Source organism: Odontesthes bonariensis, chromosome 18 (assembly GCF_027942865.1).
Source record: "Odontesthes bonariensis isolate fOdoBon6 chromosome 18, fOdoBon6.hap1, whole genome shotgun sequence".
NCBI classification, from domain to species: domain Eukaryota; kingdom Metazoa; phylum Chordata; class Actinopteri; order Atheriniformes; family Atherinopsidae; genus Odontesthes; species Odontesthes bonariensis.
The window spans coordinates 20,187,572-20,212,843 of NC_134523.1; the positions used below are offsets into that span (position 1 = coordinate 20,187,572).

General features: G+C 38.0%; 1 protein-coding gene across 2 annotated transcripts in view; it reads right to left on the reverse strand.

The window, feature by feature from the left end:
• LOC142367499 (glutamate receptor ionotropic, kainate 5-like) overlaps positions 1–25,272 on the reverse strand; it is a 242,992-nt gene that overhangs the window by 33,173 nt on the left and 184,547 nt on the right. For both annotated transcript variants that reach the window (XM_075449494.1, XM_075449493.1), the window contains 6 exons: positions 24,283–24,444; positions 21,588–21,740; positions 18,620–18,724; positions 16,316–16,423; positions 16,004–16,207; positions 8,442–8,555 (listed from right to left, as the gene is read on the reverse strand). In XM_075449494.1, coding sequence (XP_075305609.1) covers positions 8,442–8,555; positions 16,004–16,207; positions 16,316–16,423; positions 18,620–18,724; positions 21,588–21,740; positions 24,283–24,444 — 846 coding nt within the window. The remainder of the gene's footprint in view (positions 1–8,441; positions 8,556–16,003; positions 16,208–16,315; positions 16,424–18,619; positions 18,725–21,587; positions 21,741–24,282; positions 24,445–25,272) is intronic.

Below are 25,272 nucleotides of genomic sequence, written 5' to 3' on the forward strand. Positions count from 1 at the left end.
AGACACAGCATTTCTAAACCGAAGCTTAATTTTCTTTTTCCTTTTTGTCTGCACACTTGCACCTGTAATAACACCCATCAGCCTCATCATGCTGTACTGGAGAACAACTGCAGCAAGGTGGGAAGTTAAAAGACGAGAGGGCAAATAAAACAAGCTTATCAAATTTTTATTTTAGTAGCTGTAGTTCCATTATGATTGTGGTGAAAAACCCTTCTTTGGCATGCTATTTATCTTCTGAATGTGGTCACAAACATTTCTGGTGTCGTAACCTTATTGAGAAGTTAACAAAATATACTCTTTAGCATTGTTTAAGAAGGATAAGCAATCATGACAAAACATTTTTATCCACATTGCATGACAAACACTTAGCAGCTGACCAGTGGTTCTGCATGTCTTTTATACTTTGACTAATATCACAGAGGAAAATCATAACATTTAGCGGGGGTGGAAGGTGAAATACCTTAAAGGTGGCAGCACTGAATTGCGATAAAGACCATCTGTCTGTCACGACAGACAGAAAAATATAAACGTCTCAGACTCACACAAACAACCCTCTTTCTCCGACTGACAGCCATGCAATTTACAAAATTACACTCTTGGAATACGGTAGTGCCACGTAGACGTGTATTACAAAAAGAAAAAAAAAACTAGCAAATTACTGTTACAAGCTTTCTGGTTGCCATCAGCTTGTTTCCAACAGAGATGCTTTACATTGACCTGAGTCATTACTTCCTTCCCCAGCTCTCTGTGAAGCCTCTATCCTCCCCCGACAACAGCAAAAGGATTTGAGATTCAATGAGGGTGCATTAATCCACATGGCATGGTTAAGTCGCACATCTGACACAGTTTATGCTAAACCATATGCGCAGGTTTTCGATCGATGTCTTTCCAAGGGAAGATGATACAAATGATAATTATAATTATCATTTCTATCATAGTGCGTGTAGTGGTTGGTGGAGAGGAGCCAAATGTTGGACTCCAGATAAGGAATAGAATAGAACAGACTTTATTGTCATTGCACACCAAGGTACAATGAAATTGTCAGCGCTCCACATAAGCTTGTGCACTGAATAAAAAAGATAAAAAGAGTAAAGTATAAAAGAATTATACAAATGTGTATGTATATATACATGCACTACGCGCACACACACATATGTATATAAGTATACATTATATACACATAGATATACAAATATACGTGTACATATGTATATATATATATATATATATATATATATGTATATATATATATATGCAACTATGTACACATTTGTACACACACCTAGATTTACATATTTAAATATAAACAGTAGAGAAAAAAATTGTGAGGGGGGCCATGTTAGTGATTATTATCTGGGTGAATTGTGTCAAGGGTGAATTGTACTACTTTTACCATTCTTACTTATAGAAACAAATGTAATGTTCCGCAGGGTAGGAACTCCAGGAGAACAGAAAACAAAAGACTAAAGGGTCAGGATTGGAATGAAACAGGGAACAGGTGACAACTCTTTTTTGCTGAAGCACCTTTCAAACAGAAAGGTGAAATTATGCAAAAGTACACGAGTAGTAGTTTTGAATTTTCTAGCTGTTAAAGGAAAGATGTGATATAAACAAAACATGACACCAATAGCATATCAAAGTGAAACTGTACAATGTTAACCATCCTCAGGACTTTTCTTTGTATCACAAGTTGAAGGAAATGTTTTAGGAAAAAAATCTTAGCACTTGGAAAAAAAGATGACCATGCTGCAATGAAAATCACTTCAGCCAAACTGTGAGACTGCAGCATCAAAACTATAACTGCTCAAGAGTTATTCCACACACAGCACATCAAATATTTACACAGATGATATAATATGATGTATTTTATCATGTTGTTTCACAAAGTTTATGTGAAATAGTACAAGGTTGGTCATTTATAAAGGAGAGAAAAAGGCACAAAAGTTAAATACATTGCTGTCACCCGCTGCTGACATTTACCCTCATTTCATCTGCTTCATGCACAGCTGCTATCCCCTCTGTGATGATGTCCCAGTCACTTGATTGCATCCGAATCCGTGAATATTAAGGTTATAATATAGTGAGGACTGATCAATTGGGACCAGTAGTTCACATTGAGTCATACTGTTCAGCACCAGGGGGCAAGCAAGAACACAGATTAACACAATGGATCTTCACTAATGTGTATGCATAAGTCAACAGCTTGGGCAAATAAATAGATTAGATCGTGTTTTAATATGCTAGTAAGCTATGTAGATGCAAGCAGCATGTCTCTGTGTGTTTATAATGTGTGTTTATAATGTGTGTAATGCTAATTATATGCTCCCAGACATGGCTGTATGGTATATTTCATTACTTTTACAGAGTTAGTTTGAGATTAAATAGCTGTTGTTTTGTTATGTTCAAGAACATGTCGAAAAGGAGAAATATGTACAGCAGGATATATGCATATTGCCTATGAGTGTGTTGTTACTACTGTGCTTGAGTGAACTTCAATATGCTTCCTGCTGAGATCAGCTTTATGCACAAAAAAAACACACTGTTGTAGCACGTATAGCAGGCAAACTGCTGCTGACTATCTATAGCTGATTGAGAAAAGTGAAGATGCAACAATTACAGAATTTAGGGGAATTTCCAATGATTCTTCCACCTCAGTATGTGTTTTCCAGGTGAAGACTCCTACGGTACACATGTAAAGGTGCATGGTTCCTGCTTTATTACCAATATTTATTTACCAAATTTATCGCCACATTTTGACAGAGAAAATGCAATGAAAAGAAAAAGGGTCAGTAGGAGCCTTGAAGTTCATATTTGCCCTGTGGTCCCTCAGCTGATAAATCCTGCCAATATGTGAGTGTGTGTGCCACCGTCAACATTGCCTGTGTACCCATCCATCAGGGGTGCTGCACTCAATAAGAGCAGCCTGGTGTTTAGTAGAGCAAATTTATGGCACCTCAGATCAAATCCTCCAATTCAGCCCGACCAGGAGGCTGAAGTTGTCCTCCTGATCGAGGCGATGTATCTCTCACAACTCGGCAGCGTGAGGGCATAAATTGCCACTGCAGGCCGTTACTGTGAGTAAAAATGTGCTCTCAGTCAACTTAATCCTTAAATAAACACTTAAGAAAATGCATCTGGGATGCTGCTGTGTGAGAACAGCCGTGCTGTACACACATTAAGCAGCTGATTGATCACTGAGTCAACACACTGACGTTGTCACAGCGGACTGGATCAAACATGGAGGACAGATGGTGGCAGTGCAAGCTAATGAGCTGCAGATGTACATTATCTGCAGGCAGGGACGATGCACCCATCATAATCCTGACCTCAAAGAGACACAAGAGACTCTTTTAATGATAATGACTAATGAATTAATGTTATATCCACAATAATTGTTGCTGGAAAAGACTCATGGTCACATTGCCTTTGCATTCGTGATTCATCCCTTAATTTACACAGATTTGATGCCATGAATATAAATACAGGCTTTTGGTGGAAAATTGATTTTAAGATGTCACACTGAAATAATCTTAGAAATATAATGTAATATATTTCTATATAGGCATAAATATATTTAATATATATGTAAAACATAATAATCTAGTCGACAGCAATACTCAAATCCCGAATAAAAGGGAGGAAAATATACTTGAAAAACTGTGATTCACCTCCTTCTAAACCACCTCCATGTCTGTTGATGCCCGAGTGTACAACTTGTAGAACAGCACACTCCAAAATTTGAATATCCTTCGAATATACCCTCTATTGTAATTATAACAAAGTGCCCCACGTGTAGACTGTGTGTATTAAAGGCAATTAAATGAAAATCCTGCTTTCTGGCTTTCATGTTACAGACTCTAGGAAATGGGGAGACAGCAGCAACCCTGCAAAGCTTCCTGCAGAGTAACTGTTTTATTTTGCATCGGATTCTCAGAAAGACCCTCTTAACTTTTATAATTTGTATTAAGCTGTAAGTTTATGTAGGTACAACTGTCATTTTTACCCAAATCAAAAACATATCATATCATAAAAACAGCTAAAGTAAAAAGATGTTCAGAGTATTCTCTTCTGGAACTTCGTGGCCACTTGGGTTATTAGTACAGTGAGTACTTGTTTTGTTTTACTATACATGTGATGTGTTTGTCATGTGACTGGTGTGTGAAAAACTGAATTGACTGGATATGATTTAATAAAGCACACACCCGAAGAACCCGTAATCCACACTGCATGTAAGTAAAAGTCATGAGGGCCATAATCTGTCCATAGACGATGATGCTAAAACTATAGTGAGGATCAGGAAGCGTATAAAGTCAAATGATGCACTTTAAGCACTCATTGCTTCTCTGGTCTAAAGGTTTCAGTGCACAATAAGGAGTTAAGAGCAATGAGATGTAATGTGGAGACAGACCGTGTACTGCTTTAAAAGTAATCAACGGATTGTTCAATAAAATTCTAAAATAAAGCAGGGGAAAGTGTAATCTGGCCAGAAATAGGCTGATGTGGAGTTGTTTTTGAGTCATCCTTGTGCATTATGCTGCAACTTTAAACTGAAGACCGCTGCATTGTTTCTGTAAATACATACATAATTGCAGTATTCTGTGTGCAAGAAAAATTAGGAAATGGATATGTTTGGTAATTTTTCTAATTTATAAATTGTAGGATTGAACAAAACCTCCCTCTTGCTAGCTGAATTGGAGATATTGATCCAAAAAGAGTTTTGAGCCAAGTGCTTTGTGTTGGTTATTAGTAGTCCAAGTAGGATAGTGACACTGTTAGTAATATAATCAGATCCAATAACATGGCCTTATCAGTGTTCAGAAACAGGAAATTAGAAGATGTTCAGTTCTTAATGACAGTGAGGCAGAAAGCCAAGATTCTGATATGGGTTCAGCGATTAATGAGACAACTAGGAGCTGTCAGCAGAACCATAGTAAGACACAGAGGTCAAATTGTGATTAAAATGACCAACATGCAACAGATACAAAAAAAAGGTCAAGGACTGAGCCCTGCAGGAACCCTCAATATATGCAATCAGAAAACTTCAACTCAAAGTTATTTCAGTAGACACTTTGACTACTTTTTTGAACAGTTCCAACTTTGGGCCTGGCAAGTTTTTGAGTCTGTTGAGAAGCAACATAAAATAAAGTGTATTGAATGGTGCTCGGGGGTATGAATTATAATTGTGCAATCGCCAGATTCTACTCTTATGAAGATGTCACCTGTTAATCTGAGAGGGCTGCTTATCGGCTATGTTTCTTTCTGGTTCTGCTAATGTCACACTTTGTAAAAGTTGAACAATACATTTGTGTCTTATGTAATCAAAGTAGTAGTAGTAAAGTAGTAACTAAGAACAAACATGTTGCAAAATATGAGAGAGCTGGTTCTGTATGCACTGTCACTGTGAATAAAACAGGATAGAATGCAAGAACGTTCAAGATCTTGCGTTCAGATTTTTCCAGATTCAATATCTGCAGGTCAGCACCATTTACAAACCAGGGCAATGAGCGACAAGCTGAGTAGATGGAGTCTCAACACCATTTAATCTGTTTATGAGCCGGCATATTAGCAGTATGCCTGCTTAGATCCAGAGATACAACAGGCCTGCACACCCACCTTGATAAAATGGTTGATACAAACACAACAGGGCTGTTGAGATACCAAACAACAAGGTAGAATTAAATAGATGAATTAAGTCACTGACTGTTCTGAATATGTATCATTTAAGGTTGTACTTTAACCAGTAAATGATTGCCAGTAAATTTGTTATACTTGGAGGTACATTCATTTTGTCAGTGATTCATGGAATAATGTAAATTGACTACTTCGACAGATCTAGGTTGTTTTACAGTAAGTGTCCTCATGTCAGTGCCCCCCCCCCCCCCCCCCCCCCCCCCCCCACACGTCTTGTTATTACTTCGAGCTGGCTAATTTATCGACAAAACAATGAGCTGACCCTAGTGTTTTAGATTCCGCCTAGGGAGCCAAAGTCTCCAATCCTCCCTCAGAGGCTGGAAAACTCATATTTTTCAAGCAGCAGCACACTTTTTTCGCCCCGAAAAAAAAAAGAAGGAAGAAAGAGGGGAAGACACATGCCCTGTATTGGTGTTGTGAAATGTGCTTTTATCTGTCCTTCCATGACCAAACTCACCCTCGCCACCTTCTCCAGTTGCAGTATTATCTGCTGCTGCTTTGTTTGGAACTCACAGTTTGACTGTGTGACCCAAGCATTCGAGAGACTGTCGTCGCCTGCAGCAGCAGAGCTCCTGCAGAGGAGGAAGCTGCTGTTGCGACTGTAGCCTTTTCCGTCTGAATTCATCAACTTCTCAGCCGGACCAACAGAGAGGGGAGACGGGAAATGTCAACAGGTGCAAACACTCTGCTGTTCAATTTGTAAAAGTTTATGTCGACTCTGCGGGATGGACTCGGAAATAAATGGACCTTTTAACAGCATCTCAAAAATCTTTTTGCAGGAAAATAAAACAGCCTACCGGGCTTTGCACAGCAAGTACAAACAGATTTACACCTGCATCCACAGATTTAATCATCTGCTCCACTGCAGTGTGTACACCGGACACTTTGAAGAGCAGGGTTCCAATCTAATGCTTTCTTGTACAAATTTCTGCTACATTTGACTTCTCTAAACCAAGTTATTATGATATCACTTACTACTGTTACATTATTTGGTAAGCTGTGTGAAATGTAAAGACAGAATAACGAGCACTTAGTCCTTCCTTGATTCAAATATCCTGAAGATCACAGAATCTCAGTTAAAGTGTAATATAATGTATACAGTAAAACCAAGCCAAAAGACCAATTTCAAAGTACTTTAAATGGTCAAAAAGTGTTTCAACAAAAGGAACCATCACCATTACTATTGATTTGTCTGAATATTTCTGGTTTAATTACAGTTTTCTTTCTAACTAAGTCATTTTATTAAATAAATGTAAATCTTTTTCTCTTTTTTTTGAGTAGCAGGGACTGTGGTTGCATTATAAATTGAATCTTGAACCTTCTAATGCCTTGGACTGCCTGGCCAAATGTCCAAAACCAAAACATTTTCTGTTTCATATCGCAAAGATAATGACTAAAGTAGCTATTTAATGAAACTACTTGATTAATTTCCTTGTCATATTATTAATCTTTGCGCTGCCGTACAAATTGCGCACACTTTTTATTTTCCACATTTGTGTTTGTTGAGTTTTACTGTAAGTCATTTGAATGTCTTCCGTATTAAAGCTTTGGGGACGATGTCTTTAGTGTTAGCATGGAATAGATAAAGTAAAGAATGTAGCCTATAAAGAATGTGATCACATCAATCTTTTAAAGAAACTGCTAATGTTACGTCAAACTCCTCTTGGAATATTTAATCTTTGCTCATCCGATAAATAAATCTATGACACCTCACCTCTTCCATAGACAGTGTTCTGGAAATATTTGAAAACAGAGCTTTGAATCCTTAATAGAATAAGAATTTGAAAGGATTGCAGATATAAAATACAATTCTTCAGTTCTTATCTTTTTCTAGGGACATCTAACGCAGCGTGTTGTGAGATGAAACCTTTTTTGGTTAGCTGCAGGTCAGCTATGACTATTCTTCACACTGTTCATCCTAAGCATTTTCTGACAGAAAAGTCAGGGTCATACTCAATACTCAAAAAGAAAACATGTCTCATTGTGAAACCACATAATTTGAGTGTGTTGTATTACTTTTGCTATCTTTTACATAACAGCATGTAGACAAGTAAATGTATATGTAGAAATGTTTTGCTCTGACAAAATGTTTTAATATTATTCAATAAATGTAACAAAAAGATAATGCTGAGTAAGGATGATTGTACGAATTACTGTCTTTTTCATTGTCTTAAAGCCCATTTAATGGAAGTAGAAGGAGATGAGTGGTTTGAATTGGTCCTCTGAACAGTGTGGTGCAGGCAGAATAAACACTTTTACTGGTTTGTATTTCCTTCAACCATTCATGATTGTCTTCATAGGGACCAAGCTTAGGCTAAGGCAAGAGTCCCCCTTCAAACTAATCTTTCTGGCGAACTCGTTTTGGGGGATTTAGTGGGAACAAATACAAGAATACATCTATTTTAGTCAGCAAATGTAATCACATCTTATAAGATGTCCACAACGAGTCACACCTTATTGAACAATCATCAAAACGTCATCATCTTAACGTTAGGTTTGCTGTAGGAAGCAGAATGAGAGGACAGTGACACTTGTATTGAGCTGCCAGTTGGCTGGCTCGCACCAGAAGTCAATATCCAGCTCGTCAAATAATAAAGACTCAAACAAAGGCTCACTTTCCATTTACTACAAAAAAGATGATTGGATTCATTCATTCAGTCATTTCTGACTGTGTGTTTGGCCTATAACAGAAAAATGGCCCATTTTCTACATTAAAAAACAAACAAATGAAAACATAATGGTGAATTTACCAGATGGACCCGGTACAGAATACTGATCCCCAGAGTCATGAAAGGTTTGGAAAAATCGATGACCTTCTCTCTCTCAGAGGTAATGGTGAAGCCGGCGACTGCCAGGTCTGCTTTCTACAGAGGGACAAAGAAAGATGAAGACAGACAAAGAAAGAGAGCAGATATGATTACAGTTTACTAACAGTAACTACCATGGTCCTGCAGAGCTAAAAATATGATTGATAAAAGGAAAAAGAAGACCCACATTTCTCATTCTGGACCGACAAAGAAACAAATAAACTGAGAACTGGATGGTTGAAAAAAAGGAAAAAGATACACGCTTTCAGGTCAACTGGGGGAGCACGAGAAAACAAGAATTGCTGGAAATGAAATAAATAAATACAAAAATCAAAGAGGAGACAATGGGATAGGAAGGAGGAGGAGGAAGCGTAAGACTGGAATGTTGGAGAAGGTCAGTGGAGGTCTGAGAGAAAAATAAGATACAAAACCAGCAGAGCACAAAGGAAGAGAGAATGAGTCAAGTGGGGTCGAGGACATTGAAGAAAAGCTGACAATTGGATGAAAAACAGAAAGAGACATAGTAATTGAACCCAAAAGAAAGAAAAAGAAAAGAAATATATTTTCAATGAGGCCCGAAGCTGATCTGTAAAAATTAAATAATTTAACACCATAAACATTTTGGGACTAAAAAAAGAAAACAAGAATAAAATGCAACTGAGAGCATTCAGAGGGAGCCTTTCATTTTCTTATTGTGTTCCTAATGACTTCTAATTCAATCAGTAATTGTCAGAAGTACCTCGAGTGAATAATATACATATTCAACTATTTTGTATTAACAGAAAAGACTTTGGGTGGGACATAATGCTGGCAGGATGATGCAGAATGATTTTCCCTCTTCAGATGGTAATATTTTCTTTCATCTCAGTGCTGAAGGCTTGAAACTTGTTGACTTCCATCATGACATCAATGGATCATTTTTAAACATTTTTCTCAAGATATTTTCTCATTTAGTTTAACCTCTTCTGATGGTATTTATAGGGTCTATACGACAAAATGGATGATTTATCCTTAAATAATGCATTAACTGTTATCAGGAATGTTAGTCCACGTGTCTAAAGCATAGCAGCGTCACAATCCAGGAGTAATAATTTTGAGATGGCCACATATTCTGGGGCAGTTGTTGTGTATAGGACAGATTTTGTTCCAATGTCCATAGCCATTCAATCATCCATATTCTATCCAATTCAGGGTTGCAGTGGCGTTGGAGCCTAGCTGCCATTTGGCAAGAGGTACACTACACCCTGGATAGGTCACCAATTCATCACAGGGCCACACAGAGACAAACGATACTAACAACCATGCACACTCACACTCACTCCCAAGGGTCAATTTGGCATCACCAATTAACCGGTACCCGGAGAGAAGCCATGCATACACAGGGAGAAGATAAACTCCACACAGAAAAGCCACAGCTGGGATTTGAACCGGGAACCCTTTTGCTGTTACACAATGGTGACCTTAGTCCACAACGTATGAGTAGGAATGTGTGTAACCTGTAACAGTGTGTAATTTTTAGACCCAAACAGTGTACTTTTATATTGTCACACTAATCTTTTGCAGTTGAGGTGAAGGAAGAAACGTGAGGAATCACAAGTGGAAATGAGTCCAAAAGTCAGTCAGACAAATTTGAGGCCAACGATCTCTCCCTGAAAAGTCCATGAATTTATGCCTTCTGCTAACCCCTCCTTCTGTCTTATGTCCTTTTTGACCAACTTGAGCTTTGATAGCATCACATAATAATTGCTAAAGTCAACTTGAATTGACACCACTTAATGAGATACTAACCGTGACAAAAATAGCTTGAAAACAAAAGCTGCGTCTCAGTTGGCTAACGGGGAAAATGTCCTCATTGAACAAAGTTTGAGCTTTTATTGGGAAATGAATACATTTTGTGCTGCGAACCAACAAAGATGTCTCGCATTCCTTTGTGAGATCAGATTGATGGTTCTGATTAACATTAGCATGGGCTCCACGTTCAGTTAAACAGCATATTTCACAGTGTTCTGCCTCAGGAGCGACCATTGAAGGCAACACCTTTGGTCCAAATGTTTAAACCACCTCTGTGGAGATTCCGCAGCTTTTAATGAAATATTGATTTTTATTGTACAGAAGTCATTGTTGCGGGCGCAGTTACCACCAAATGCATCACAGGTCAACAGTAAATTGTAATTATGCAGGTCTCAAGGGATAACAGGGCACTAAAAACCGCTTGATAAGAACTCCTGGTCTTGGTTGGGTTCTGAAAGTTGATCATGGAGCTCATGCTGGCCCAATTTCAAGACCAAACAGTTTATACTAACACGTAAAGACACATGAAATGTCACTGTGAAAAAAATAACTTATCTCTCATTATAGTGTTGTTAAAAGTTATATTGAACTAACAGCCGGTTCAGGAAAAGACTGCAAGACTGTAGCAACTAAACCATTAGTGATATGTTGTTGAATGCAAGGGAAATAAAACCCAAAAGACAAAAGCGTTAAAATGGGCATTTCTCTCTGTTCCTTAAGCCACTGTAGTCTTTTGCAGCATCTGAACAGACCAGCTTCTTTCTCTTAATCAAAACAAGACCTGGCAGCGTCTAAAAAGAAGGATAAAGTATAAAAGTTTAATCCAGCGATTTCAAGATATCAATGAGAAACCGACTGACACTGTCAACATCAACTTATTAAACACTTCAGTTTTTTTTACTCCTTTCAAATAATTGGATAATTCATCACATCAGTCATTTAAGTGTAGTGTAGAGGATGTTACAGAGTATTTAAATGCAGCAAAAAAGAAAATAAAAGTTGGTCTATCTGTTTAAGATGCAGAGCTGAGGACTCTCTTTCTTCCCATTCAACTAAACATTTGTATGAGACTTTGCATATTTCCTGTGCTTTATTTGCAATTCACATTTTCTTTTTAAAATGTATTTTTGTGTTTTCAAAACTGATGGGAGGAGACCGTATTGGCAGTCTACTGGAATTTTAATTCCAGCATAAAGGTAATAGCTCCAGGAATTTGTCACGTGGTGACAAAAATACAATTCAGAGCTATTGCAAGCGTTTTATGTTTTTATTTCAATTTAGTTTAAACAATTTGAGCCACTTATGTAATTTGCTGTTTTATTCATTCTTTTTTTTTTTTTTTTTACTGATAACACAACACGTAAGTGTATTTTTTAAAGTGTTTTTCTGCCAGCATCACAAAAAATGCTTATGTGTTGTTTATTCAACCTTGATGGGTAAATACAGCGGACTGAAATTAAAGTTGAAAGGTAATCTCATTAAGGTTCAAGTCAACACAGAGCAGATCCATGGCAAATATCCAGGCCCCAGACACCTCTTTGGTCCTAAATTAGCACTTAATTGATTAACAAGTACACACTTCTTAAACAAGTTTCCCCCACTTTCATCAGACTCCTGGGCCTCATGGAGAACAAAGTTTGTGTGAGTGTGTGTGGGTGTGCACGTGCAAGCGCAAGTTATTTCGGGTTGGAGGAGGGTAGACTGAGATAAAGAGAAAGACAAAACAACTGAGAGAAAGTGAGAGATGGGTCTTTTAGGTTTTTAACACATTTACATAAATTGTAAATGCACATTAAATTCTCTAGAAACAGATAAAAATGAGTGGACACGTTCTAGCTTTGTGTGTGTGTGTGTGTGTGTGTTCACACTGAGGGATCCCACAGTGAAACTGAAACAGCTCTGTGTAATTAGTGAGAAAAAAGGCAGTAGATTAGCCTCTTAATGGCGTGCCTATTTCCCCTATTTCCTCTTTGTGACACACACTCACATGCATGCATATGCAGTCACACACACACACACACACACACACACACACACACAGTCATCAGCCACAATCACCATTATCATCACCATCACCATTATGTGTCAGCTCTGTGTCTGTGTGGGAGCGTTTTACTGTATTTGCGGGGGTCCGATAACAGGGAGACAACTATGCTTGTGGTGCTTTTTGCTGGACCTCACAAATGAAATAGCTCTTAAATGAAATGTTTTTTTAGGCTTAGTATCAAAATGTAACAGTGAAGATTACGTTTTCTGTTGGGATGGTTTAGGTCAAGGTGAAGGGGCTTGAGGCTTTGTGATTTTTGCTTTAAATTTCAGGTTTTTTTGTTGCATTCCAGAGTCTGTTCCTTGTTTTTTCAGCTAGTTTTGCTGTCTGATCTCTGCACACACCTAGTTTCCACTATAACCACATCAGCATTGCTTTAGTCATAGCATCTGGCTTCCTCCTCATTGCATGTTTTGTTTTGCCATGCTCAGTTTTTGGTCTTTTGATTCGAGCATTCTGGAACTCAAGCTTTTCCAGATCTTAATGGTGCTTTGTTACATAAAAGCTTATTTTCTTCACCAGCCAATATCCCTCTTGTAAGTCTGTATCCTATCCCTTCACTCGATTACACAACCCCATGACACCATTTGTAAAAGGTTATAATCCCACTGGTCTGAAGAAGAGAAGCAAACACTGGTTACACAGAAAATCAGGTTCTCTATCTCAATCTCTGTTGGCTCGGAGCGCTGTCAGCTGCCAAAGATATTGTAAGTTCAACTGCACATGTTTGAAGCAGAATCCATGGTGGACCATGAGGCACTTGCTCAGCAAAAGGCTTAAGCAGAAGTTGCTACATCTCAAAAAGCACAATGTCTCACTTATTTAAATTACTTAAAACAAGATGATTTTGTTTTCAGATGTTTGTCATAAGGGATGCAGGGATGAGACACCCTTATTAATGGTTTACTGGTTGCAACTTGGTCTTTAAACTTACAAAATTTCTGATTATCCCATGGCAATTCTTCACAGTTTCAAATTAGGTCTGTCTGCCAGTCAAAGCTAATGTAAAGTTAGCCACATTAGCTGTGCAATGTCTCGTGTTGAGGAAACTATTGAAATAAAAGTGATAGTACTGGTCTTCTGTTCCTCTGTTGCCAGGGGCACACCACAAAAGATAAATACTACAGGGGTGTAACCTTATCAAAAACAAACACAGCTGGTATATACACTGATTCGCCGTAACATTCTGAGGCCTACAGGTGAAGCTAAAATGTAGATTATCTGGTTAGAGGGGCACCTGGCAGTGGTTGGTGAAAAATAATTAGGCAGCCATTCAATATTCTGTCCTTGAAGTTGATGTTTTGGAAGTAGAAAAGAAAAGGGGCAAAGATTTGAGCATCTCCAAAACTGCAGCTCTTGTGGTATGTTTCTAGTATGTTGCATCAGACCAGTAAGGGTGCCCAGGCTCAACCCTGTCCACTGTCAAAAACACCTACAGTGGGCATTTGAGCGCTAGCATTTGACCACAGAGCAATGGGAGACACTGGTCTGGTCTAATTTACGGGAGAGGGCAAATCAGCTTGGGACATGTGAGATTTGGGAAATGTTTTGCTGTGGGCAATGTTTTGCTTTCAAGCCTTGGTTCTTGCTATTAAATTGGATGTGAATTGTCATATACTACATAGATAAATATTGTTGCTGATCAAGTACACCCCTTCATGGAAACAGTATTCCCCGCTGTCAGTGGCATCAAATCAGTTTGCCCTACCACACAGCAAAGGTTCTAGTATAGCTTAAGAATAGTTTTAAAAACGCAACAAAAAGTTTGAGCAATTTACTTATTGCATATTTTCCCACACTTAAATCTAATCAAGCATCCGTGGGATGTGGGGGACAGACGAGTCTGATCAATTCAGACTCACAACTTACAGCACTCGTGGATCTGCTACTGACAGCTTGGTGCCAGACACTGCAGCGTACTTTTAGAAGACTCATGGAGTCCAATCCCTGATGGGTCAGGACTGTTTTGGAAGAAAAAAGGGGGACCTCCTAAATATTAGACAGGTGGTCACAATGTTTTGGTTGATTAGTGTACAGAATGATAAACTCTTACTTGCAATTAATTTACTGAAAGAAAATCTGCTGTCCTCACTTGGATATAGGTAACCATGATCCAGAGAAAGTCTATACTTACATACAGAGAAAATCCATAGTTTTCAATCAAGTCTTCATCTTGAAAAACTTTGTTAGAATCTTTCAAGACACCTCAGTATCAGAGAACCAGAGCGAATAAATGTTTTGAACCTCAACAAAGTAATATCCAATTTTACATACATGTTCTTGCATTGCAATATTGTCTGTTTTATAGGTCTACTACTCAAAAGGGTACATACAGAAATACTAACACACATTAGGTACCCACACACTTGCAGATGCCTCTACTTATCGTCTTTACTTCTTCCTGCACTTTCATCGCAGGCATTTCACTGCACAGCTTTAATTAGACTCAACTTGACTTAAAATGAGCCACTTTTGCTGAGAAAACAACTAACGGGGGAAATTGGGCTTCAGCTGAGCCACTTAATACGTTCTCAGCATCTCTGTGTCTCTGCTGCCCAGGGCTGAGCAGCTTTCTAATGCTCCACCACTTGTATAATTGGCTGACTCTTGTATTGCAGTTAAGGGTGGCATCACTGTCAGCGACTTAAAGCCAACATCTTGCACCCTAACCCCTTCCTGTCACCATAACAACCATTGCAGAGGCAATGTTAAAGAAATCGATTAAAGGATGCTGGTGTTTATGTACCACTTTTGGGTAGCCAGATTTTTGTTGCTCCTTTATTTTCTATGCGGTCACACTTGAACTTGATGAAAGCTGTAAGACGACTAACAACATTTTTTTAACCTGTTTCCTTTCCTTGTTACATACCTGTTCAGCTCCTTTGTTAATTGATCACGTGAAATGCTGGTCTCAATATCTTGAGTGGTGCGTGCTCAGGACTTGGGATTGAATTGAAAAGAAGATTCTATGTGATACGTTACTTTCCTTAATCTTAACTTTCTCTGAATTTGTATAATATTTGGGTTGATTAATCAGAATGTATTTGATTTTTAATGAATCAGACAAAAATTGGATTGAAATATATTCTGTCTTTAAAATGCCTTGAAATGACTTTTGCTGTGAACTAAATTGAATTGGTCTAGAACTGAGAAAGAGATGACATAAATCCAAAAAAACCCGGTCTGTGAGTGCAGCAGCAGTGAAGATGTCAGCAGGGGCAACTAGCTGATACCCCACTGGGCGAGCTCATGACAATCTCGAACAGAAAAAAAAATGATACAAAGTATACTTTATTATCCTTTTATTAAATTCTGATTTGTCGTGTTTTTATTCCGGTTATTCACCTTTTTATTTCTTTATGAACTATCAACATTTTTTTTTAACTTGGTAGTTTCCTCTTCTCATCACTTAAAATGTACTAGAGGAGTGTTCCTGAACTAAGGTGCTCAGAGGCCACTGTCCTGCATGTTTGAGATGTTTCCCTGCTCCAACACAAAAATAATTTCTAAAAAACATCTCAAACATGAGGGCAGTGGCCCCCAAGGACCATGCTGCTTCTTTGGTGGTGTTACTTTAATTATCTTGTCAGTAAGTAATAATTGATATGGACCAATTCCAGATGGGAATTCAAATAGAATAAGAAAGTTAATGACCTTCTCCACTCACCCTGTTGATAAGCTCTCCCACCATGCCGGTCCAGCTGCCATTGGGCTCCGGTGCTCCGTACTGCCCATCATCAACTAGCTTGATCTTAAAGGAGAACTTCAGGAAGTCCGCCAGCTCTCGCAGCATGTCCACACAGAAACCCTCATACTGATCGTTACCCTGGAAGTCTTGGTAGTTGGACTTGCGCATTACATATGGGTTTTCCTGTCATGGAGACATTGACAACATATGGCACTTTGTTCATTAGAAGTGGAACACAAAACCTAATACTGTGTGTATTTGACTTTCTTTATTTTGCAATCTGTGCGTTACCAGTATTGTAGTGACGATTAAGGACTTGTTAGCTAGTGTCTCTGATGCATTGAGGTCCAGAGAAGTGGAGTTCATGGCCAACGTGTTGTTAGAATACCAAGTGCCAATCTGTGGAGGAAAAGGAGGAATTACGAGAAAGAAGAGGCAGACTCAGACAATTCTTAAATAGAAGCGTAAAAAATTTAAATATTATAATAATAAGTTTTAATAATTGAGTTTCGAATAATTAGCTGTCTGCACAAATTTTGAGGACATACCCAAAGTTGCTTATGTAGCCCATATATGCAATAAAAATTTATTTTTCAAGCCCTTTTTGTCATTCTGAAAAGTTATGACTATACCTGTGTTCATTGAAATTATTTTCTGAGGCAGGAACAGTTGCAGACTTAACCTAACCTGAACCTACAGGTCCACAGATTCCTCAGAGATTATGCTACTGAAAAGAGAAACAGATCCCACATCTTTATACAGCGAGGGTGTCTGCTGTAGAAGTTGAAACGTTTTTACTTCTTGACGGAAAAAAATTCTCTCAAACAGTGGAGGTAGACAATGAAGACAAGTGGGAGGAGATGAGGAAGAAATTCAGAGTCAAAGATCATAGAGAAAGCAAAAGAAAGATGAAGGGCACACGAATGCGTATGAAAAGTGTGTTATGAAAGTAGGTTGAGGAGACTGAATAATGCTCCAAGCAAAATTGATGACTTAAATCAGTGCAGAAGAATCTGGCTTCAACTTTCTTATTCAGCAGGTTAAACAGGGCCACTGAATTCTACCCTCATCTGCTGATTTGAATTCAACCTGAGCAAATATTCTGAAATGATGACACGTCTGACCATCTGTTGGCTGTTTGTTCATTTTTCAGAATACTGTAATATCCCCCACAGGGACCAGATGATGAAGAGAAGGGGCCAATCCCTCTCCTGCAGCTCCCTTTCTACCACTATATTCTGAGACACATCAATATCCTACAATCCTCTATGTCCTTAAATAATGTTCACCCTTTCACATATATCTACTTTCCAAAATTCTTATTCAAGACATTTTTTGAAAGCAACATCACACAGAATTTCCACCATAATTCCAGTTCAAAAAGACCATCCCTCTGTGTAAGCCACTAGTATTATGATTTTTTTTGTATTATTTTAACAAGTTAAACATTTACTCAGAGCCAACAAGTACAAACCCTATTTAAGACAAACCACAAAATTATCTCAAATCTATGATTAAAAATCTTTTTAACATTTTGGAAGATCCATTACTTTCCCCTTTCCTCAACTTAAAGTTGATACCACTTTGTTTTTTAATTTATTTGTATGATGACAAGTAAGTTTTTCTCCCACCTAGGTTTATAACTTTAGTGCTGTAATTAAACTGTGGTTTTATTTTTACTTGCCTAAGATCTTAAAATGTGACCTGAAGGTTAAAATGTAAATTAACTCCTGACAGTTGAAGTTCTCCACTGATACCGTTTCTATTGATGTTTTCTATGTATGTTGTGCATGCTTTGCTAAAAAAAGCTCCAGAACAGGTGTAGTTAACAGTTGAAGAGAATTTATTTTAGATTACCCAGTTGTTTTACTTCCAAGAACAAGAGTAAACTTTTAACAGCAATTTAAATGTATTAATGATTACTTAAAAATGCCTTGTGGAGTTTTTTTTTTAACTATTCATTTTCTATTTTTTTTCACACAGATTACATTCTACACCTGATTAGTCTTAACATTTTCACTATAATTTCCACTCAGTTTAACGATATATGATCATCAGTGTATTGTCCAAGAAAGAAAACTCATTTGTTAATTGTGACAGATTCATTTTACAGGAATCAGATGCTTAGCTTACTGGTGCCAGAAAAAATATCCGAAGGATGAAATAAACAGGACAAATAAATAAATATTCTTTCTGGAGATACATTCAAGTCACTATCTGTGTGCAAAGCAATGTGTAAATCACGAAGGAATTACTATCACCTAAAAACTTACATGACTTAAACAGATGACGCCATGTTAACCGCTGATGTCTGACCTTATATGATATCGAAACCAACACTTGAAGAATTGCTCACTCTGGAGCCAGTACAGCACAGAGAGCATTACTGACAGAAGAGGGAGGATTCCCAATTTAAATATTTGGAGTTGATTATGCACATTTGTCATATGTTCACTTGAACTTGTTCCTGTACTGTAAATGAATCTCTCCTATCTGTTCAAAGAGATCACATTAACGGCAAATTTGGAACAAATTAACACTGACTTAATCTCTGTTCTGTCAGTCCCCCCCACTTGACCCTACTTGTCCTCTGACCTCTTTATGGCCTGCAGGGTGTTTCTCCAAGATTTTCAGCGTGTAATTGGTCCTCTGTCCTTTGCTGTTGAACTCAATGTGACCCGTCAGGCCGTCGTACTCCACCTGATGAGAGAATAATTAAAAGCTGTTGTTAGCTAACAGGCTCTTACCAACAAGCAAGATTAGATCCATTTGTAGTCAGATTCAAAGGGCTATTTTGAGTGTTTCTGCTCAGTCAGAGTCAGGCAAATAGTACATGAAGAGTATATATGTGGGACTTCAATGAGACATGTCACAGCTCAAATGAAATGCATCATCAAGTTGTGATTTCATTTATTTTGTTTGACAATGTATTGATGTTGGCTGTTAGGCTGGTGGTATTTTATGAATCAGCTCAGCTGCTTATGTATCCATCAAGTGGATAGTTTCTTTTTGGATATGTATATTTTTGTACAGTTCTTATCAAATACTCCCCAGCTCCCATCCCACATTTATATCTTCAATTTACTGTATTTGACAAGAAACACAATATAAAATAATCAAAATTAATGATGTGAATTAAGAAAGCATTGTTTTTCCCCAGAAATGGTCTATATTGGGATGATATTGTTACTCTTTTTTTGTTGTTATTTTGGCTACTTTTTATCAAAAATCTGATTGTGAAAGCCCTAGTGTAATAGAATATAAATCCCCATGTGACCCTGGCTTAAATTTGCATGTTGCATAAAATAAAAAGTACATATTGTTCCAGACACATTAGCAAAGAAAGGGATTCATTTTTTAAACAACTGCTGCAATGTCCAGCTTGGAGAGACAAAGTCGGCATTAGATTACAGTGATTTTGCCACCAAAGTTAATTCACTGTAAGGCTGCATCTTGAGTGATGGCACTCTAACCTGGCGCAGCTAGGATGGTGCTAAACAGAAACTCTGTCCTGGAGAGTCCAAAACAAAGGATGCTTGTTAGCGACTGAAGTTTTTGTGAGTTAGCTTGTAAGCAAACCACACTATAGCTTGCAGCACAAACAATGACTAATACTGACTCACACTAGCATATTCCTGGCTGGCCCGCATGGAAGCAATAAGCTCAAAAGCTATAGAAGTAACGATCGTGCCAAACATGAAGTACATAGCCTACCATCTTCCAGAGATACTTTTTGATCTAAAGTAGCAGGACAATCTGTATCTTTGTGACTACTTTAAACATGTAATGTTTAAAGCAACATGATTAGAGGTTCTGAACAGCTTTTAGTTTAATCTGACACAAAAAGGTATTCATTCAGAAATACTGAGGGAGAGAAAAAAAAACAAGACACACACAAACACAAAAAAAGTGCATTATGGAAATAGACACTGAGAAAACCTACAGTTCATTAGATCAATGACAGAACTGCTACAATATGTTTGTTTGCAGGGATGAGGAAATGAGTGGGAGACCTGTGTGATACAATTGCAGTCAAGCATGCATTTTGTTCCAGATGTTTGTGTGAGTTATGCGTAATCGAGTGCACGTACAGTATGAATGAGAGTGCATGTGTGCATGACTCAAGATGAATTACATCCCGAAAACAGTGGAGCGAGAGAGACAGCGAGAGAAAGAGGTCCCTGGTTGCTGCCAAACATAGTGCAGAGATGATGAAGTGATGCACCGTGAGCAACAAAAACAACATGGAGGGAGAGGCATCATCAGTGGATGGCCAAAACACGAAGTGGCAGACAGACACAAACAGGGAAAGAGGACGATGAGACTGAATCAAATATATATGAAAATTAAAGGAGGACAAAAGGGAGATATGCCAGAGAAATAAATACAGAAAGAGAATAAAATCCCCCCTCTCTGTTATGGTATAATGTATAATGAATTCTGTTCTAAGCTGCGGACTATGACAACTTCTTATATTGACACCAACAAGTCCTCTAAAACTTAACTTTAATATACATACAATGCTGCCTTACTGAGTGAACCCACTGAGAACTTAGCCGCACTTGGACTGATATGTTAATAGTTCATTTGATTTGAAGTATTATTTAATTGAATTGAAATTAAATTAAATTAAATGAATTGAAATGAACTGGATTAAATCTAAATTAATTGAAATTCTTATTAGAAAAGCAAACAGCCATTCATAAAGCAAGGTGAGACTGAAATGATTCAGCAATGGATACAAAACCACTACAAAACTTTTTTTTTTTACAGTTTTTCAGTTTCCATAGTTACATAGGTACCATTAAAAGCAGCCAAATGAACTATTAGCAGTTCTTGTTTGTAACGTTTACATGCATTTACTAAAAACTATCACTGGATTAGCGTGACACTGACGGAAACTTAAAGACGTGAACGCTCTCAGATAAATGTTTAACAGCCTTTCTTTCTGTATCTATATACATCTTTTTGTTTTAGTTTTAGATTTAGTACCTCAGCCTTTTAACACTTAAATTGCATTTAGATGGGCTTAAGTCAATACACAGGAAAAAGCATCAAAAATTGGTGGAACTGACAGCTGGAGGGGTGTCTGTCCACCTCCTTGTCACAGCCAAGGTGCCCTTGAGCAAGGCACCGTACCCCCATGCTCCCTGGGCGCTGTGAATGGCTGCCCACCACTCCAGGTTGGCATCTGTCTCTATGAGTGTGTGATCCTGTGCATGTGTGTGTCAACAGGTGCCAACCTGGATGGGTTAAAAGCAGAGGACAAATTTCAAATGTATACATGACAAATAAATCTGATCTTAACCTACATTAATCCCCATTCCCCAACACCTTTCTTGATGGAATTGTGCTTAGATGTTTTTGTTATTCTTCAGCTTTCATTTCAGAATGTCCCAATTTGCAACAGTCATTCAGCAACCACATTCAATGTGATTGTCAAATATTTTTGTTCTTAGCAGGTAAATCATTTCAATTTGGAAAATGTTGCTGTGTAATTAGTGTGACTGCTATATTTCTAAATAATGCTTCCAAAGACAATAGACATGAAATATGTGTTTACCATGCGTAGGTAGTTCATGAGGCTGGTCCCATGCTGCCAGATGAGTGGGGAGGTGCAGCTCAGCGGCTTCACTCCAATCTCCTGACTGCGGTTCAGCTCCCGCACAGCGCCCACCACAACGTGAACAGCATCGAACATCAGGGCTGATGACAGCTACTCATTATGAAAACGAAAAAGAGAAAAAACAGAACATTATTAACATTTAAAGTGGTGTGTCAACACTCGGTCACACTTCACAGGAAAATCGTTTCGGGAACGAGTTTGGACCTGATTTTTGGGAAGGATTTGGGAGCAAACTGGCCTTGAACTCTCTATGGCCAAATGGCTTGCTATGGAATGCTATACTGTATTTCTAAGTTTAATGTAAGACAGAAGCTGGGAGACAGAAAACCACATTCTGCTCTGATTTGTCAGCTGCCTTATGAGGCACCACCCACTGTGCTGCATCAGGTCTGGTGAAATTCAAACTCATAACACCCAACGATGCAGAGTTACTATAAAGCCCCAAGTATCGAGTGGGTGTCAGGACATTGTAACCCCAACAATACAATTCAGAGTCACTTTTGTTTACTGATGGGTCAGATACTGGTTTGTAAGTGATGTACAGTACAGAGCAGCATGAGTCAAATGAAAAAACCTAAGCACCTAATTTGATTGCGTGTAGATTTTATGACAAAAATCTGTGGTTTTAACTTTTCTGTTTGTCCAAGGATTAAAGGAAATGTTAAATACTTATCTTAATAGAAAAAAGTGCCTTGGTGCTTCACAGGTTAGGGAAGCAGGCACTCTTGATTTCAGCGTTCAGTCGAGTACAATTGAGTAATCCTATCAGAGTCAGATGTTCTGATCTGTTCAATCAGTTGTCAGTCAGACCGACACTCGCAGGGAATCAGATGAATTGCATGGAGCCGCACTCGCACAATCTGTCTAACGTTGATAAAAAAAAAAAAAAGAGTGGGATTGGAGTTTTCTACGAGTCGATAGTTTCAAGGCTGAATGACGATAACTAATTATAGTTTGAAGAGAGAAAAGATAGATGAGGGAAGACATATGCCGAAAGAGTGAAAAATTGATTGGTAGCTTCACACCAGTCAGTCTGTCTGGTCCCACAGCTGTTTCCTCTAGTTCACACGTGTCACCTCTAAGTAACTTTACTTGGAATAAATCCCTCTGTAACTTTGATATTATGTCCCATTTTCTTGCCAAAGTAACATTTTATACCTATAATTAGCATTAAAGCCCATTACCTGCTTTGACAAAATAACGTTACAGCCTTCATTCTTAGATCTTGCATCTGGTTTCAACAATGTAAGAAATCATCCTAAATTCCACCCAAGAGACTCATGAGAATGAGAAAAATGGCTGTGGAATGGACCTGAATGACAGAAAAGGTGGATTCAGATCATATCTTATCATCACTTAAAAGATGTATGGGTCGCTGCAGAACTAATAACTATGAAGAAGTAAACGTTATTGAAAATGCTTCTTCTTGTTCCAGTGCTGTACCACCTCTTGCCCCATGGCAGCTGGGGTAGGCTTCAGCCACTGTAGATCCTCAACAGGTTAATGTTAGTATAAAAGATGAGTGGATAGATGGATGTATAATAAATCTAAGTAATTTTGAGTTTGCGCTCCAGCCCCCCCGTATAGAAAATGGATGGATGGATTTTGAGTTTGCTCTATATTTTTTGGACAAAACAAATGGTGTGATAGTGTCAGTTTGGGCACAGGGCCATAAAGCCAATCATAAAGTAATGTCCATTGTCATCCAACTATAAAGTTGATTACAGTCAAATACCAGTGTTTATGACTCTAGATATCTTCTTGCACCTTAATAAGATAGAAATGAGTGAATAAACACACAGAGGAATGTTCTCTGCAGTAATAATGCTGCTTTCAGAGACTGACAAATGTGTCATTGTTATTATCTTTGTTAAAGCCAGTGTCATCCCCTCCTTGATATCAGAGCTGCAAATGAAACAAACAGCTCTGAAGGAATATAATAACCCTGGTGGGTCTATTAATTATCGAGGAGAACAGAGACAGAGATAACATGCACTCAAACCTGAATTTCAGAAATGCCAAGTTGTTGCTCTTTTGATTACTTCTTTACCTTTTAATCTAAAAAGTCGAATGCATGGTAAGTCCTCTCATTAGCCAGAGGTATAAATTGCATAATTCCATAATCATTTTAGTGTGTATCATAATCTAGAGCAGTTCCTTGTAGAAAGAGGCCATATTGTTGTTTATTTAAATTATCCAAATAAACCTGGATAAAGCTGATTTTTTTTTACATTTATTCCATGTGGAATGGCTGAAACACAAGCTGTGAAGTAGATTTGTAATTGTCAAAAGGTTTTGAGCTATCAAGTTTAAAATGGAGTGGTTTTCATTAGGGTAATCTGGTTTAAAAACAAACAATACCACAAAAAATGACTGCTTTCATGAGAGAAAATTAAAAAAAAAATCAACATGCAGGCATGGATGATTGAACTGGAAAGTGCAGAGCAGTAGCATCAAGGGTTTTAAGACATCTGTGACTCATTAATGTTGAAATGTATTGGTCTTTGTTGCTTCAAGTTGGACTTTTGAAGTCTTTCTTTATTTAATCTCTATGGAAGTGTGATACTAAATCAGAGTGTTTCCCGAAGAAAGAACATTTCAGAGCACTACAGCAGCTAAATCTTTCTCTCACCGCGGGTCCTGGGTATGGACTGATGTCACAGCCTTCCCTCCAGGACAGGTTTAGACTCCTGATGAACTCCAGGTAGAAGGGATGGCTGCTGTTCAGCATGGAGAAGCCCAAGATGTTTGACTGATCATCCACCACTTCATCTAGCTGGAGCAGAGGGAAATCCTGATGACAGGCAGAAAAAAAGAGAGGAAAGAGAGTTTTCTTTTGCCTACAACACTATGTTGACTTCAATTTGAACGTTCAGAGCAGGGTAGTGCAGAGGGAAGAAAAAAAGATGGACATCAAAAGCCTGGAAATTTAAAAGAACTTCAAATAGTCCTTGAAGGCAACTTTGTTGTCACGCTGAGCTGCACTGCTGAAACAAACCACAATCAAACTGTTTTCCAGCCCTCACAGGATTTGTGTTCTGCCACAGATGCTGACAATGAAACATTTAGTTGAAGTTGTGAGGAAGCGAGGATACAGACAGGTGAAGCAAACACTTTGCTTGTTGATTTCACCATGTGTGTACCAGGATCAGCTGGAGCTGTGGTTATCATCTCCCATTTAAATGAACTAATAAAATAATATATTATTAGTAATTATATTAATATAATTACAGCATTCCTTATTCATAAATTTGCTGATCGTCATGCAGTTTGTTTCTTTGATTCTGACAAAGGAGGTGAAAAAATATCCCTTCAGTTTCCCTTTTCAGTTATGAGTTGGACCAGAACTGATCTGAATTGGTGTCAAGTTTGTACAACATTAGACAATATGGACAAAAACAATGGAAAAAGAGGCATCTGTTCAAATATATCGTAAAATACTCATTCAGCATTCTCAAATGTCACGGTTTGGTTGTCTGGTTCAACTGTGGGCTTTATCACCATTACCTGCACTAAGTGTACAAAGTCACCACAGTTAGTTTTTCAATCAAACATATAACTATATTCCCTGGCCTTCATTCTTGCTCTTACAAATTGTTGCATCATTTACATCTGAAAAGAA